Genomic DNA, 17291 nt, shown 5'->3' on the forward strand with positions numbered 1-17291 from the left:
TCATGCAAAAACGTGTGAATTTGCACGAGACTTTAGGCCAGCTACAGTTGACCCGAGTTTTCTTGATATGACAGCTCAACGTGTCTCCTAGCAAAAGGTTCTGCAGCTATTTGACCTTTCCTTTAACACAGTCCTCTCACTCACTGCTAATGAGGGGTCTAACTGTGCCAGCAGCACCTCGGGGGTGGGGTGGGGGGGTGGGGTTGCACATTTTCTAGACTGAAAGACATGTTTTATAGACACAGTGTGAAAGGGCATGCAACACTCTTTGATGTAGCCTAGGATTCCACTCTAGCTCTGGTGGGTGTGTCACATGTATTACCCAACCGGCAGCAATGTGAAGCCTTCATAAACATGCCATACTAAAAAGGCAGTGCACACAATGGGCCACACCCTGATGTGCTGTGGATACATGCTATAGGGACAGGAAGCAATGCAACACCATTTGACTATCTGACTGAAAAAAAAGCAAAAGATCTGCACAAACATCGTGGACAGGAAAATAGCATACAAGCACATTCACGATGCACACAGAAAACGGAAAAAAGCTGAGCTGTCTGCATTTATATGTGTGGGTTAGTTAGGATTTCCTGCTGCTTTCTTATCCAAAAACTCTCACAGTTGAATAAAATAAAAACTATTTAGCAAGTCAAAGTTTCAGTTAAAAAGCAGGAAAGACATAAAAAAGTAGTTCAAGGATGCATAATTAAACAAAGATTAACCAATATGATCAAATAAAGGTGTGAATTTCTTTTCCTATAAAAGAAAAAGGAGTGGAATTTATTTAACCCGTTTACCTGAATTTGGAATATAATTATTACATTAATATTGCTGCTAAGTACTAGGCTCATACTGGAGTAGTGCTGTATGCAGATAGATGGGTCCTCTGTGCTGATGTTGCAGGGAGGGGCGTGACGTCACGGGAGAGACCGGGAGGAAGACGCGAAGGGAGGGGGACAGACAGGGAGGGGGGGATGAGGAGAGGGGAAAGGAGAAGGGACGAAGGAGAGAGCGGGGGGATGACTGCATCAAAGGAAAACAAAAAAACAATCATGACTCCTGTAATTCATACTACGGTTTCTATACATCACAAAGGTTGCTGTGGTTATCTACACAGTATGCCGCAATAAATGACGAGCCGCCCCGAAAAGGTAATTATCCTCTTTCACGTCGTAATTTGCACGCTTTTTATTTATTTATTTCTTTATTTAAATTTCTGTGCATCCTTCACACAGTAGATCGATTGCCTAATCGTCACCTTAAGAGTGTAATGCAAACAGAAGAAAACATCGAGGATCATGTCTCTAAAAAAAAAGAAGAAGCAAAAAAGGCTCTGGGTCGGCAGGCTATCAGTCAAGTATTTCTATTAAATGTGAGCGATAATGATGCGTTATCCTTGTGAATGTCCTGAAAGCCGTCATTGACATCCACACCGCTTACATTGTCTCCCGTTTGAGCTTCCTACATGAAAAATTAAAATGGAAACAGGCGTCATGAGCGCTGCCGCATAGTACACTGCTGTAGTCAGCCACGCCGAGCACATGGGCTTTGCGCACAGCATGCGCACTGGTTGCAGTGCGTCGTGCCCACCGACGGTGTCTGCACATGACTGCAGTGTCCTCTTGGTCGCACTACATAACCATTAGCAGCACCAAGTTAATGCTGTGCTAGACCGTGCTGATCTTGAATCAAGTCCAAACAAACTTTTGCGCATGTCTGACTTGTAACTCATCATTGGCATCACCCTTTAATATGTTCCAGTTGCTGCTGGCTTGAGAGAGATGTCATCTCCAGGAATGGGCACCCCCACTGACCCCCTCTTGGCCAGTCCAGGAGGGAGGTTATCCACAGCTCAGGAAGGTATCTGGAGGAGCTCACTTCCCAAAACTGCCAGCTTTCCAACTTCCACCACTCGGCACCTCAGTCACAGAGCCAACAACTTCCAAAGACAGCCAAAGCGGAGGAAGCTGATAAGACCTTCACCTCCTCCGCCACCCAACACACCTTGTCCCCTGGACCAGCTGGACCTCAGTGAGCTTCCCCCGAGACGTACCTTCCAGGAGCTGCTCTTCAATGGCTGCATCTTGTTCGGGATTGAATTCAGCTATGCCATGGAAACAGCTTATGTGACTCCAGTGCTTTTACAGATGGGCCTGCCTGATCAATTCTACAGCTTGGTGTGGTTTATTAGCCCCATTCTCGGTAAGTAAGCAGCAGAGGTAGAAGACTAGCTGCTGTACAGGCATATGTAATGTATAATAAGAGTCCTAGTTGTATGGATTCTAACTTTGTATTTCGTTTTGACTTGAAGGATTCCTTGTTCAGCCTCTCATAGGAGCATGGAGTGATCGTTGTACATCCCGGTTTGGGCGAAGACGACCTTTTATTTTTGCCTTGGCAATAGGTAAGACAAGTTAAAGCAGTACTACAGTGTTTTTGAAATGCACTTATGTGAAGCTGCGTAGCTTGCAAGTGACAGTGCTGATCAAATGGTAAATAATCTGCAATTATATGGTATCGTTACCTCAAACGTTAGCAGTTTTGTGAAGTGCATTACAACATGTTTCTTATTGCTGTTATTTAGAAGAATGGTCAAATTCATAGCAGCTGTGGCCTCAAAGCAAATCCTGCATTTCCTCTGATGCAGCTCAATCAATAAGCAGTTCATTCCTGTAAAATGCTCAAATAAAACCATGGATGGATAATCATAACTAAAGATGATAGATAGGAACTTGCCACAGGTCCACAAAAATGCATGTGCTCCACCTAAGCACTGAAGTGTGGTTGCATAACACAGGGGAACTTACAAGCATACCTACTCAATCTACTGCTTTTCTGTTACACTCTATACATGCCATGTTAGTACGTGTGACATAAAACATCTCAGATACATTTTAAATAAAACCACTGTGAAAAACATCCCACCATAAGGCGCAACTTTTCATCTGGAGTTCAAGTAAACTCCCAGACAGTTCAGATTCAATGGTTATAAGATAACTGGCTGTGTCTCTGTGTTGAATGTAATTCAGAATCAATCCACCTGGGAACTTGTACTGCTTCTCCATATTGACTGCAAGATCACAATTTTATTTTTAATTTATAGCCACATATTTTTGATGGCCAAAGATTATACACAGCCAGTAAAAACATGTAACTATTTGTTCTGGTCTACATCAAAAAATTGGAAAACCCAGAGTTCAGGAGACATTCAGGTCTTCCACCTTCATCTAGCTCTCATCTAGTTCATCTAGCGTTGGTGCTCATGTTAATTTTTTGTCACTTCTTCTGCTCTGCATTGTAGGAGCACTGATTGGTCTTTCTCTGGTTCTCAATGGACGGGATATTGGGAGTGTCCTGTCTGACACAGCATCAAATCACAAGTGGGGAATAGTCCTGACAGTGTGTGGTGTGGTTCTAATGGACTTCAGTGCTGATTCAGCCGACAACCCAAGCCATGCTTATATGATGGATGTGTGCAGCCCAGAGGACCAAGATCGGGGGCTGAACATCCACGCGTTACTGGCAGGTAGGTAAATACTTCTGTAGCAGGGAAAGCTGAAGCTGTAACATATGTCCTTTTGAGATAATTTTGCAGAAAACAGTAGAAATTTAGCTTTACAAGTATTTTGTGGTTTCATTTCTCTACTCAGGACTAGGAGGTGGATTTGGCTACATCGTAGGTGGCATCAATTGGGACCAGACACAGTTTGGAAGGTCAATGGGAGGTCAACTCCGGGTCATATACCTGTTTACGAGCATCACTTTGGTGATCGCCACAACAATGACTCTAATGAGCATCCCTGAACGGCCCTTACCAAAAAGCCAGCCAAACAAGAACTCAAGCAAAAACAGTCTGAAAAGCCCTAGCCTCCCTCTTCCCCCCTCCCCACCCGTCCATCCTGGACCAGATTTGGGACTAGACGAGGAAGACGAGGACGGTCTCTACAGCTACAATTTCTCAAAGTCTCACCCATGTAATCCTGACCCCTTGGCCCATTCTTGCAGTGCAAGTGCGCGTCTTTGTGCGGGCCTCAATAGCCCCATATCGCCCCTAAGCCCCCTCACTCCAAAGTATGGCAGCTTTATTAGTAGGGACAGCTCTCTCACTGGCATTAATGATTTTGCCTCTTCATTAGGAACCTCATACATCGACAGTGTGCTCATAGACTGCTACACAGGTCAGCAGACACCACAAGCTCTGCCCCCCAGCTCCACCACTGTGCCCCTGCCTCCAGGGGACTCGCCTCCCCCAGACGGGCCCACGCAGGGGCCAGGGAACCATCCTGCAGGTGCAGGACAGACCCAGGCCAATGTGGTGTCTCATCCAGTTGGGGACGCACAAGATGCAGAAGGGCCTCAGCCTGCCGGAGATGCACAATCTCACGGAGCATCTCAGGTCACAGCTGGGGCTCAGACTGCTGCGGGGTCACACCGGGGCTCCACGGCTGGCATCCTGAAGCGACCTCAGAGTCTCGCGCTGATGGAAGAGCCCATGGCGACACAGATTGTTGGGCTGGAGAATGGACGTAGGAGGACAGTGACTTTCAGCCAGCAGGTCAGACGCATGTTTTGAATCTGACAGAAGGTGTTTTGTGGGAAGCCAGAACAGAGCTTTTTAAACATGATGTCATGTGTTTTTTTTTCTCCTCCAATGAAGGTTGCAAACATTTTGCTCAATGGAGTGCGTTATGAGAGTGATCTAAGTGAGAATGTGGAGAGTGGAGAATCCCAAATGTCAATGAAGCTGCTGTGTATAGCCATCTACAGGATGCCTCCCTCTTTGCGGAGTTTATGCACTAATCATTTTTTAGGTGAGTAAAAAAAAAAGCTTAATTGAAATGTATCTCTTTTTCTACACTGCCGAACCTTAAAATCAACCTGTTTTGCATTTAATTTCATAAAAACGTGATTTTTTTTTCAATCTGTGCTTTAGGCTGGCTGTCCTTTGAAGGGATGCTGCTCTTCTACACTGACTTCATGGGGGAGGTTGTGTTTGAAGGAGATCCCAAAGCACCCCACGACTCCGAGGCTTACCAACGCTACAATGCTGGTGTCAGCATGGGCTGCTGGGGCATGTGCATCTATGCATTCAGTGCTGCTTTCTACTCAGGTAAGTACTCACACATCACATCACGTCTGGCAGGTGTGATTCCTTACCCTGGTTGGATTTGTGCACTGCTTCGTCTTACACTGAACCTCTCTCTGCTTTCCCTTCTTCAACTTTCAGCCATATTGGAAAAACTAGAGGAGCGTTTCTCTCTTCGCACACTATATTTTTTCGCCTACTTGGCATTTGGTTTGGGCACCGGCCTTGCCACACTATCCACCAACCTCTATGTGGTACTTTCTCTCTGTGTCACCTACGGGGTGCTCTTCTCCTCTTTGTGTACGCTGCCTTACTCTCTGCTGTGTGAATACTACCAGAGCCCTCAGGTCAGTATCGATATATATAAGTGCAGCAATTACCTAATTAGAGTTGCTGGATGATATTTTTCCTGTGTGAACGTAAAAGAATAGATCAAAATTTATATGATCACCTTACCATTGTCGTGTTTGTTTGATGGCTATGAAGCCACAGCCATCAGCCAGTTAATTTAGCTTAATGTTAAAGAAAGGGGGGTAATAAAATCTGCCTCTGAGCTGAATAACTAGAGGTTTTATTCCAAATCATACAAAAATGAAATATGAAAATAAAACTTTATTGTTGTGAAGCAGCTTTTTTTAAGCTCTAGAGTTGCAGGAAGTCCTATTATGTTAGCTTTGCATAGCACCAGATTTGCTGTCTCACTGTTTCTTGGACGTTCTACAGTAGAGTGTTTTTCTGGGTGCTTTTTGCCAGACATTAGCATCGCCCTGGTTCATTCATCAAAGAGCCAATTTAATTTTTAGGCCTTTTGAATTACTGCAGAAAATAGCCTTTCTGGGAAATGAACATGAGTTTTGTTCAGCGAGATCATTTTTCCCAATTAACACAAAGTTTAGGATTTTTTAAAAGCTGTAAAATGCGTAGATTTTACTATAAACTCGTTACGACACAAAGCTCTCATATTTTGCTGTGATCAAGTTAAGTTCTGGAGTTTCATTTAGCTACTTTTTTAGGAAACGCCTTCTCTGATACAGATAAAAGAAGAAGAAGTTGAGTATTTAGGTATGTATTTTATGTTGTAGAATAAAAGCCCGTGTAAGCATCTAGAATCTAACTTCCAGTTAAGGGACCCAAAAGTGCTCAAGGTCCATTTTCAGATTTTAGGACCTTTTCCCACAGCACTATCTAAAGCAAAGCTTTGTGTAACTTGTATTGGCTGTAGCTTCATATTTAGTTTAGCGATGTCAGAAGAAAACAAATGAGCACACTGTCAAAATCTTTTACAGCTTTACCCAGCAAATGTTTCAATGGAAAGAAGACTTGAAAAATAGTAATCACTCTCACTTTCCTTCCTAGATGCTTCTTGAATATCATTGTTGGAGAGAAATTTTGTTTTCAGAGATTGTTTTGATTATCTGTTTACTGATTAGATCAAAAATCAAAACAAAGAAATCTTTGTTTAGTAAGAGTTAAAAAAATACATACAACACAAGAATAACTTGATTTCCTAACTCTTACTCTGGATGCTTTTCTTTAGGGAGCAAAGAGGCAGTGGTTGTGACAGTCCAAGTTCATCATGGCACAAATGAGGCAGAATTTACATGTAGATAACCATAAATGACTTAAAAAGGTTCATATTTAAAAAACAAACAAACTTTTTTCTACTTGATTTACATGGAGTTGACATCAGGCAGCTGTCTTCATAGTTACATAGTATCATTACAAAAAAAAGACAAGAGTGTTTGATTTCTCCACTCCTGTAAAATGACTTTGTCCACTGTTGTACATGTTAGAACATCACCTTCCGGCTAGCATGTTTGCTGAGTACTTGCTTGTAGTGCTTAGACTGTTCCCACACTGTAATTAAACCAATTTTGTCTTTCAGTTTTGCGGCTCATCGGAGGAAGGGACCAGACGAGGGATGGGGGTGGACATCTCTCTGCTCAGCTGCCAGTACTTCCTGGCTCAGATCCTGGTCTCTGTGGCGATGGGACCTCTGACTTCCCTGGTGGGTGGGGCCCAGGGAGTGATGTACTTTGCAAGCCTGATGTCATTCGTGGGCTGCCTGTACTCCTCTCTCTGCGTGGTGTACCAGCTGCCCCCCCCTGAGGGTGAGCCCCCCGAAAGCGAGACCCAGCCACTATTGGTGCACATTTAGAAAAGCCTCTTACAAATTTATTTTTACCTCACACACAACCGCACGCACGCGCACACACTCCACAGCACTGTTGCTTTAGTGTCTGCTGTGTTGACCTTCACAGTGCGACAGACGCACTGTAAATCCTGCCGCACACTGTACAGCACAGATTCATATATTGTTTTACACCAATTTAGCACTGCTCCTCTCAGAGCTAGACAGACAGACAGACAGACATTGGCCACCTCTCCAGTCTGTGTTTATACATGACCAGCGTGTTCATACAGTGTGTGTGCCCATGCATTTTTTCCTAACTTTTGCAAATGAATGTGTGACCTCTCTGAATGTGTGTGTGACTCTGAGTGACTCCTGTGAGTATAGATAAGCCGTTCTTGTGTCTGATTCTTTGCTGTCAAACTCTTGCATCATTTTTCTTGCTCATTTGTTGGTGTTTTTAGGATAGAAGTGTTTACCAGTATGCGCAAGCTAACCACTGCTTTCCCTCTCTTTTTCTTCCTTTTATCAGTTGCCTAACGTCTGCATGAGCTGCAGTGTAATCTCTTAAAGCCCTGTGTTAACGTTTTGTTTTGGTCATATGGCCAAGGGAATGTCTACCTGCCTGTTTCTCTGAGTTAGCATACTACACCTTAGGCAGGATTTTCTGACTAATTGAATGTGCTGCCAGTAGCCATTCAGGCTCACCGTTCATTCCTCTTTATTAATTCAAGAGCTCTCATTGCATAATTTAGCAAACACATAGTTATTATTCACGTGAAGCCGAACTACGCCTAATCACAGTCTGGAAGGCCTTCACATTCTCCACATTTTAACAGCAAATACAAACAACACTTTCCACACTATCCAGTCATTATGAGACTTAACCAGTGTGCTATCCCCAAAATTTCACAGTTTGGTGCTGGGTGACTCTTAATCAAGAGTCCAAATAGGAGTACAATGTCAGCTACTTAATCATCATAGAGCCGTGTCTAATAGGATGACACGCGTACTCGTACAAAAAACACAGAGAAATGTGTACTGGTGGCTAATTCTTGTCTGGGCCCTCACTAAGCCATGGACAGCCCTGTGAGCTGTTACCCTACTCCTGGCCATACCATTGTAATAATGACAGTGATTCTTGTCATTATCAGGAAGAGGAGAAGTTGAAACTGGGGTCTGAATCAGCAATCAGTCGGAAACCGAACAAAACAGGAGAAGAGAAAACAAAGAGAAGACTCATGTGAACTATGGGTAACCCTGAAGGTGGACAGCATTAAAAAAAAAAAGCAAAAAAAAAGACTGTGGGGGTTCACAGAGCCAGCGGCGGCGAGCGCTTATCGTCATCATTAGGGCGCATGCTTAAGGTAGTAGGCTTCCGCTCCACTATGCTCAGTCCATCAGTGACGTATAGTGATGACTTTTCGTTTGTTAGCTGGACGTTTTAAACCTCATTCCTTTTTCCATCATCAAGAAGCCATCTACATCACTAAACTGGTACATGCAGTTTATTTTTTCATGGCAAAACGGTACGCTTTGTCTGTTCAGCCAAACACAGGCACCAAGCCTGATTTCAGGGCTTCAAACGAGCTTTTCGTTGTGTTGGTTCCACTGACTGAGCACCTCAACATGCAGGTGCCCCAGAAGAATGTCTGTAATTGCCTACTATCAAAGCCTGCTGGACTGACCAGATGCACGCCACGCTAACGTTTCTGAGGAAACAGTAAATGTGCGGATCATGCTGTTGCAGCTTGCTTGGGAAAGAAATAAAACACAGTTTTTGTGTTACATGGTACCACCTATTGCTCAGTATTAGCAGTGCTACTGTAAAAGCTACTTTTATTCAGGGTTAAGTTAAAACTAAAATGATCATTTTTTTGCCACGCTTGACTCCTGTGTCAATTATTTTGTTGCAGGCCACATCAGTTGTAGCTTCCCTTAATGATGGGGTGAACTTCTCATATGCACCACATGGGGGAGCAAGTGTACACAAGAAAGTAATCCATTGATTCTGTTCACCCTTTTCCATTACCAAGTGAAATTATTCCTGCTCATTCCTGCATCTAAGCCAGCCATTTTCCATGTTAAGAAAAAAAATAGGTCAAGTGACATCATCCACTTATAAAACCGTGTTTTGTTTTTTTAAAGAAAGCACTGATGATGAGCTATTAACAGATAATAAACACACAAAGACATTCTTAAGTAAAAAGACAATTTATTTGTTAATCAGAATATACAAAGCAGTGGCTGAAGTAACCGAATGTCATTCTGGTTCTGAAAAAGGCAGTCTTGTACACAAAACTGAGCTACCCAACCATAACATAACACTCATTGAAAATGTAAGAGAAACAAAGTATAAATGGTACAAACTTGCGTGGAATGCATACAGAACAAATGACCAAAGCTTTAAGATTTAAGAGGGGTTAATTAACATTGCAAAATCCTGCCTCCACAGAACTGGGGAGTTTGGGGGGAATCAGGGGGTCAAACTATCTAATCATGGAGGTGCAAGACAGAGCCCCTTTAATTCATTTGCACCATCTGCTATGTTAACAGGGCAGCCAAAGATTAAGTAGCAGCTCAAACACAAAATATTATGCCTTTTAACTAATAATGCTAACAACTGTCCATTATCCCCTGCTTAAAACTTATCTTTGGTCCTTTAAGTGTATCTGAGAGGTCAACATGAGCCTTGGAGGTGAGCAGCTGCCTGTATGTATGAATCATCTGGTCAGCACTGACATAATAGAGATTGTGCTTCTAACATACTGATATCAAACCTCAGGAAATTTAAAAACAAAAACAAAAACTGATCTCGTGGCATGGCCCGATTTGTACAAGTAGAAAAAAAAAAGCTCATTTTAAAGACCAATAAATAACATTTCATTTAAAAAAAAAAAAAAAAAAAAAAAAGGATGCAGGGCCACTATGTTTCAAGACTCCAGTGCAATGTGATAACATGGGAGCAAACAAAAAGAAATTTCTCTCCAAAGATACAAAAAAAGCACAAGCTCTACAACACGATGTTGACCAGGCTGGTAAGACAGTGCTGCAAACAAGTAGCAGGGCAGAGACCTAAGCCTCCACTTCTGCCTCTTTCGAATCCCCATTTTCCTCTGTCTTCTGCTTTTTTGTCTCCACCTTTTCCTAATGGAAAAAAGAAGAAGAGTCACATTAGCAAAGGCCAAAACCAAGACTAAAACTTGCATACTTAAGGCCTGAAGACAACCCACCTCCTCCTCCTCAGCTGCACGCTTCACAGGCTGTGCATCAGTCTCCTCAGCAGGGGGCGCCTCCTCTGCATTCCCTATAAGGACAGTTTGTCACTTCAGAAATTACAGCCTTCACTTCCAGTGTATTTTTTTTTTTAAACATATCAAGATTCACTTGTATTAAAAAAGGAAGATTTTGAGGTCAGTACCACACAAGAGAAACAATTATAGGGCAAATCAGAAAAATCTGAATACAGTACACATATAGTTGCAATTCCAATCTTTCAGAAAACACTAGTAGCACTTAAAATTAACTTACCTTCCCCATTCTTGTGCTCCTCCTCTGTGGTTTCTTCCACTTTGTCACTGTGTTCAGCACCGTTCTGGATGAAGCAGAGGAAACGTCAGTCTGGTAAGGGTATACAATGACTGGCCTTCAATTATGTAAACAAATTATTTGCAGAATAACAAGGCATCCCGAGCATATTTTAAATTATGCTCCCAGAGACTTGCATGTACAGGCTCCTTTGGGGATTCTTTAAAAGGCAATGTGTAGTGAGCTGTTATTACACTCCCAGAGGATTAGCTACCAAGCTCTGGGAAACCTCAGAGTAGAGAAAAACCAATGGAGACGTCCAGAGGGTTGCTAGCGAACATCTGCCATTTCACAACCCAAACAAAGCACAGTGTGGAGAGCAGCTGAACAGGAGGAGGGGGGAGGCGGGTGCAGCGACACCTGCATGATGAGGGGCGCTAAGACAAAAGGCCATGAGGCTGCTTCTCTCGGCTCCAACTTACTGTGCCATTGGCAGGTGCGTCCCCGTTATCGGTCTTTTCCTCCACTTCTGCCTCTTTCTTCTCTTTCAGCTCCTACAAAATAAAAGCCCCTTTGATCAATGTTCAGTTAAGAAAAAGAGTTAAGTGCCAAATGTTACTCCCACGTCCGAGTTTGATTACGAGCTCGGATTAAGAAAAAAAAAAACACGATGAAAACCGTATTAATTTTGTGTTTTTTTTATCAAAACTAAGCGGGAATGCTGGTCGTTTTCACCCCCATGCCGCGCTGTTACACAGCAGTGTAACCGTGCTGTGGCTTCCCGCCCACAGCGGCAGCTCCGCTCCACCAGCTGTACCGTTTGTGCCGCTTTGTCTGCTTAACAAGACATTTTTAAGCCAAACCACATCACACACATTTCAGTTTCCAGTCACAGCAATTAGTCGTCGATGCTGAAAACTGCTAAATGAATCGCCTCCACGAAGTATGGCTTTCGCCATGTGATATTTAAGACAAGTTACTGGTTTAACTTACATGAACTAATGTTAATTACAAGCTTTGCTGCTGCCGTCAAATAACTCACTTGTTCAGCCGTAGTTAGCTAAAGAAACATAAACACTGTAACAACTTGTACAAGTTTTCTAAATCTTTCAACACGACGGTTCAACCGAGAAGAAAAAAAGAAAGGGAAAAAAAGGTGAATGAAACGCACCTTGGCTGTAACCTCTGCAGTGGCGGTTGTGTCAACAGCTGTATCGGCCATGGTTAATTTTGTGTATTAATTTAGCTAATTATATTCCTGATCTAAAGAATAATTATTTCTCGTCTCTTCGCCTCCGTGTGAGCAGTCCAAAGACGCTGAGAGAGAAACGATGTCTGCCTGTCTCCGCTTTTCTCTCGAGCTCGTTGAAAATCCACTCTCGTTGGATACAGCGGCTCCATCCTACACCTGATTGGACAATGTCGACCACCGGGATGTTTGATTGGATGAGTATCTTTTCAATCTTGAAAACGAATCCCACCTCCGGTCTATCTCACCGTTGATTGGTCAAATTTTTTTAAAGCGCTGCACTATATCATAATTCTTTTTCCCCCCCCACTACCCTTCACTTTGCGTTTGGTTTTTTCACTTAAATATGAACAATGAATACTGTGAAAGTTATAATAATCAATAAGAATGTATTATTTATTAATATTGTTTCAAGTTGATGGATTGTAAAAGTTTATTCATACACAGAAAGACCCAAGGGCAATATCTTTTGTCTCAGCGCTCTTTCTCCGCAGAGACGTGGTGTCAAATTACATGCAAAAAGGAATAATGTGACGGGCTTGAAAGCAGACGGCCACTCCTCCTTTCTATATTTAACATTTTTAACGAAATGTACTCACGCCTGAGTGTTCTTACACTTTCATTTTTTTCCTTTACAAGACCCGATCAAAGTCACTTCTGTTTCAATAACTTCAACACACATCTTAATTAATTAAGACCACAGCTGTAATCTAAACAGCAACACTATGCCCCGCAACCCTAGAGCCTAACATACATGTTAAAATGAAAGTTTAATTATTTCCACAGATGCTGTGCATTTGGACTGTATTTATTTATAATTGAATGTCTCGTCGAACTATTGGATGAATAGTGACATTTTCATTTGTTTTGTTTTTTTATTTGTTTTTCTTACTGAAAACAGTGAAGGTGATCAATTAGTACTTTAAAAAATGTACAAACCCCTATCTGCCTCAGTATGTATTTATTGCAAAGCTAGGAGGGGAGATCAGTTAAACAATGTATATGATATGTGATTTGTGAGCTTATCAAAGATAGTAGTAGGGTGTGGTGTGCCTACAGTTGTGTGAAAGCCTTTATAGCTGTCACATGACGTTGTAACCTTTAGTACGCTGTCAAAAATAAAATAAAATACAGACTTCCTTTTTAGTGGGAAAGTATAGAGCGAGCATGAGCTCATATTTAAAATAAAATTTAATATAGGCTATTACATAGGCTATAATTGCAAACAATGAAAAGCTATGCCATTCACCCCATGAATACAGTAGCTTATATAGTACTCTGCAAAAGTCACCCCTATCTTCTTTATATTTTTCTAGGAAAATGGGAGCTAGGTGCAGCGACTTATTGAAATGTGCAAACATATGTGGAAATACAGCATATAAGGCAAAAACTGAGTTTGTACAACTGTAGTAAGCTTGAAAGTCAATATTTGGTAATGACCACCTTTATTCTTCAACAGGGGCTGAGCTCTCTTGGGCAAGCTTTCTTCTAATTTCTTTAAGTAGCCTTCAGGAGTAGTTCTTCAGACTTCTTGTAGAAAATTCAAAGTTCTTCTTTGGATGCTGGCTGCCTTTTATTAAGTTTTCTGTCAACATGATCCCACACTGCTTCAACAACATTGAGGTCCATGCTCTGGGGAGGCTAATTCATGACTGATAGTGTTCCATTGTGTGTTTTATATCCAGGTATGCGTTTACTGCATTGGCAGCGTGCTTGGGAATACTGTTATGCTGAAAACGGAAGAGGTTTTCCACTGCCTGAAATGCAGCCCCAAACCAAATTTGGATTCATCACTCCATGAGACCTGTTGTGACTGATTTTCAGTCCAGTTATCTTGTAATTTGACATACCTCATCTTTTTGCCACATTTTTCCTTCCTTGAGAATTGGAAGAATGAAGCAATTTCTAATGAGGCTTTAGCGAACAATGGATGGATCAACTGAAGCTCCAGATGCATCTCTCAGGTCCTATGTCAGATCTTTGCTGGTCTTTTTTGACGTTCACATGCTGTTTATCACCTCCAGATAACTTTTTAGGCCTGCTGCTTCTTCTTCTGTGCTCAACTTGTTCAGTTTCTTCAATATGTTTTGGCACAGACATGCACACCATGCCATGATATGTCAAGCCTTCCACTAACAGCTCTTTGGGGATCAGCTTGGTGCGAAAATACTATTATATGTCTGTCAAACTGTGTTTTGTGACAGCTTGCTAGTAACAAAGTGCCTAAACTTTCGATTTATAATGGGTTCTTTGCTAAGTTTTCTGTCATGTGTAGACATCCCTTTGGTTAGATGTCATTTTTTTATGTTGAAATGATTCATAGGTCAGTGTTAACAGACAAAAAACATTCCTTTGAAAATGGTGAAGGCAGAAGGACTGGACTGAAAATTAGTGGAAAAGCAGCCAATGTCCAAAGAAAAACTTCAGAAAGAGCTTCAGAAAATCTGGAGAACTATTGTTCAAGACCACTTGAAAAAATTACGAGAAAGTCTGACTCCTTGGAAGAAAAATATAAAGAGTGTCACGTATAGCCATAGTACTGTCTGCAGTTTGATATGAGGTGCTATATTTTAATTTCTAATTATATTTCCTCTTGACTAAGAGAAAAAAAAATTGGTACTGCCACGTGATGTCTCTAACCAAACTATACACGCTCTACTTCAGAATATTTCTGAGATGAACTTACTTTGCCATCACTGCAGTTGCTCATTGAGCAGTTAAACCAAAGGAAGTGGTAGCAAACCACGTTGTGGGCCCCGAAGTCTGTAATTTAAGCCTACATCTGGTCACTGCTTCACTGTCAGTTGAATACAAAGGAAAATATTTTTATCTCAGGTAAAATCTCCACATTTGTGCCATTACAGTCACAGCTAAAAATCCTCCTCTTTGAGGCTGTTTAACCTTCACCAGCCTTCACCACCTCGCTCAGAGTTCATTTTTAAATTATGCTTAATGTGGTGTCATTTCCACTTGTTTGCGCCGTTTCACAAGCCATATTTGCATGTGTTTCACATAATGTATAATTTTCATTTGAATTTCAAACATTTATAGAAAGTCTTACTAATGTTTGTGTCTTGTGCTTGTCTCAACACACCCTAGCAGAATATTTCAACACAACTATATGTTCACCCTCTAATTTTAAGACCTTCCAAAATCTAATCCCATGCTGCGTCAGTTATCGTCTCTGTGCATGCCAACATTCAAGCCACTGATTCTAAAGAAGCCTCCCGGCTTTATGTTATCATTCACCTCACATTCGGCTGAAACACAATTATGAAGAGTGTAATTACGTTGCGAGAGATCAAAGGGTTGTGCTTCGTTCTACAGGCTTGCTACTTAAAAATGCATTTTCTGTCTCATGTAAGTTTAATTTTTTTTAAATGATGTTAAGTTTATTGTTCTATAACATTACCTGGTAACTGTACAGGTGTTGCCAATTTAATGTGTGAAAGATGGACATTTAGATGGTATAAATATTAAACAAGGTATCAGATGATTGCATTGATAGAGCATTAGTTTTTACGACGAGGTTGAAAATTCATGCGCAAAGCTGCAAAAAAAAAGGCATTCATCACACCAGTGTCCTTGGATTTGGGAAATGAATGACCACGGAGAAGAGAATCCAGAGCACTGAAGCAGGAATCCACAATGTAATGAGCTCAGTGTGTGCAAAAGCTAGTGTGAATCCATGGCAGGAACAGTGGAGCAGACTGAAAAGCAGCAGAAGGCATTACTCACTCTGTTTCTGCAACTGGAAAATGGGAGCAATCAGAGAGAGGGGAGGTGTTTGTGAGATCATTTCCTGTCTTTTTTTTCCTCATTTGCCTACCTCGACATGTTTCCATGTGCCAACAATATGCTAGAGAGAGAAAAAAAAATCTATCTATGGGTAGCTTGTGCTTTCTGCAGGTAAAAGAAAAGACCAGCCTGGAGCTCAAAGAGGACACTCAAGCATAACTAAAACAGAGATGCAGTGATTTTCATAAACCTCTTATTTGCCATGAACAGTGTTTACCATACTTTCCACAGGCGCAGGAAAACTTTTTATGGCACTGAAAATTATTGAGACCACAGAAAGTAATACTGCATAAAAGCTTCTTTGTGTTCACAGTGACTCATGTTTGAAAATAAATGAAATATTTTGCACCCGTTCAGCCTTGCCTGGGGAAACATTCGCTTGAGTGCTAAGCGGTTACCTGCTGGGGTTGAAGGTTGTAAGATAAAAGATGGGAAGTCTCCCAGGTTAATTCAGGTTAGTTCAGCCCGGTAATTTCTTGTGGACAAAGGAAAGGACAGACCTGACTTGTGGAATGTCAGCACTTGAGAAAAGAACAAAGTGGGGTTCATCATGGAGCAGAGCTCAGGATCAGGCGGGGGGAAGGGTCCTGATAATTGGAGAAATTGGTGGGGGAAAACTGAGCGCTTTTGTTTTGTGTCCCGCTTGGGCTGGCTGCTGATTTCTGATTCTCGGGCAAGTCTTGCAGAATATAGAGACAACATAAAGTTGACTTCTCACTGGGAGTCAAGTGCCTAGTCATGGAGCAAGTGTGAGAAAATGTGGTCTTTAATTAACACCATATATACTGACCATTGACAAATATAACAACCTGTACACTTGTAGTTTTGCCAAAAGATTTCTGGAAACTATCTCTCATCAGTGGTGCATAGGCCACTGACAACACCCCTCCAGCACACTCAACTCCGATCTTCTCCTAAAATCCACACAGGGGCGTCTGCTCTGGATTTTGGTCTTAGCACCTTACACCATATATTCTCTTTCTCTCGCTACCTGTGCATTCCAGGTTAAAGCCTGCCTAGTGATGTTATTGATAGGCTTCCTAAGGGTGTGGCGAAACCAGCTCCACATTCTTCTCAGCATATATGTGGCTGTTGGCTCCTGCTTTGTTCTCGTCCACAGTTTGTCATTAGTAATCCTCTCTGGTCACTGGATAAGACAGTACAAGCTGTAGTTGTCTTGGATGTCAGAAAGCGGGTCAGCTTTGTAACTTCCATGAGGTCTAAGGAGCTTAGAAAGAAAAGCGTCTGGACTTCTTTGAGTTGCTTGAAGACGTTTCACCTCTCATCCGAGAAGCTTCTTCAGTTCTAAGGGTCAATGGTGGAGAGTCCCAGATTTAAACCCAGTGGGCGTTTCCTCCCAAAGGGGGACAAAGGACCCCCTGATGATCCTCTACCTAATCACATGAGCCAAGGTGTGAAAGTGGGTGGGGGTCCTAATCAGCCCGGGTTTCGGGTGAGCTCATTGTGAAACCTGGTCCCACCCTATCATGTGATTTCCT

General features: G+C 42.1%; 2 protein-coding genes across 3 annotated transcripts; one reads left to right on the forward strand and one right to left on the reverse strand.

Moving 5' to 3' along the window:
- The first annotated feature begins 973 nt into the window (after nt 1-973).
- Nucleotides 974-10130, forward strand: slc45a1 (solute carrier family 45 member 1). Of its 2 annotated transcripts, XM_003459574.5 has the most exons (10): nt 974-1151; nt 1762-2202; nt 2312-2404; nt 3302-3526; nt 3651-4555; nt 4658-4811; nt 4934-5110; nt 5228-5433; nt 6972-7197; nt 8372-10130. In XM_003459574.5, the coding sequence occupies exons 2-10, from the start codon at nt 1782-1784 to the stop codon at nt 8398-8400; spliced, it is 2436 nt and encodes an 811-aa protein (XP_003459622.2). In that variant the 5' UTR covers nt 974-1151; nt 1762-1781; the 3' UTR covers nt 8401-10130. The 2 variants fall into 2 exon arrangements, with proteins under 2 accessions (XP_003459622.2, XP_005469795.1); XM_005469738.4 differs by having other exon boundaries at nt 6972-10130.
- Nucleotides 9416-12121, reverse strand: si:ch211-222l21.1 (parathymosin). The gene is made up of 5 exons (XM_003459573.5): nt 11917-12121; nt 11228-11299; nt 10749-10812; nt 10451-10524; nt 9416-10364 (listed from the first exon to the last, which is right to left on the reverse strand). Exons 1-5 carry the CDS (start codon nt 11965-11967, stop codon nt 10293-10295), a joined length of 333 nt encoding a protein of 110 aa, XP_003459621.1. The 5' UTR covers nt 11968-12121; the 3' UTR covers nt 9416-10292.
- Nucleotides 12122-17291: the final 5170 nt, after the last annotated feature.

This window comes from Oreochromis niloticus, linkage group LG5 (assembly GCF_001858045.2).
Source record: "Oreochromis niloticus isolate F11D_XX linkage group LG5, O_niloticus_UMD_NMBU, whole genome shotgun sequence".
Taxonomy (NCBI): domain Eukaryota; kingdom Metazoa; phylum Chordata; class Actinopteri; order Cichliformes; family Cichlidae; genus Oreochromis; species Oreochromis niloticus.

Excerpts from the sequence above, each read along its gene's own strand:
- si:ch211-222l21.1 (XM_003459573.5), bottom strand. The coding sequence starts at position 11,967 with ATGGCCGATACAGCTGTTGACACAACCGCCACTGCAGAGGTTACAGCC. Across the intron at positions 10,813-11,227 it reads ACGCACCTGCCAATGGCACA|AACGGTGCTGAACACAGTGA; the intron begins GTAAGTTGGAGC and ends TGCTTCATCCAG. Across the intron at positions 10,525-10,748 it reads GGAGCACAAGAATGGGGAAG|GGAATGCAGAGGAGGCGCCC; the intron begins GTAAGTTAATTT and ends CTGTCCTTATAG.
- slc45a1 (XM_005469738.4), top strand. The coding sequence starts at position 1,782 with ATGTCATCTCCAGGAATGGGCACCCCCACTGACCCCCTCTTGGCCAGT. Across the intron at positions 4,556-4,657 it reads CAGTGACTTTCAGCCAGCAG|GTTGCAAACATTTTGCTCAA; the intron begins GTCAGACGCATG and ends CCTCCAATGAAG. Across the intron at positions 4,812-4,933 it reads ATGCACTAATCATTTTTTAG|GCTGGCTGTCCTTTGAAGGG; the intron begins GTGAGTAAAAAA and ends TCTGTGCTTTAG.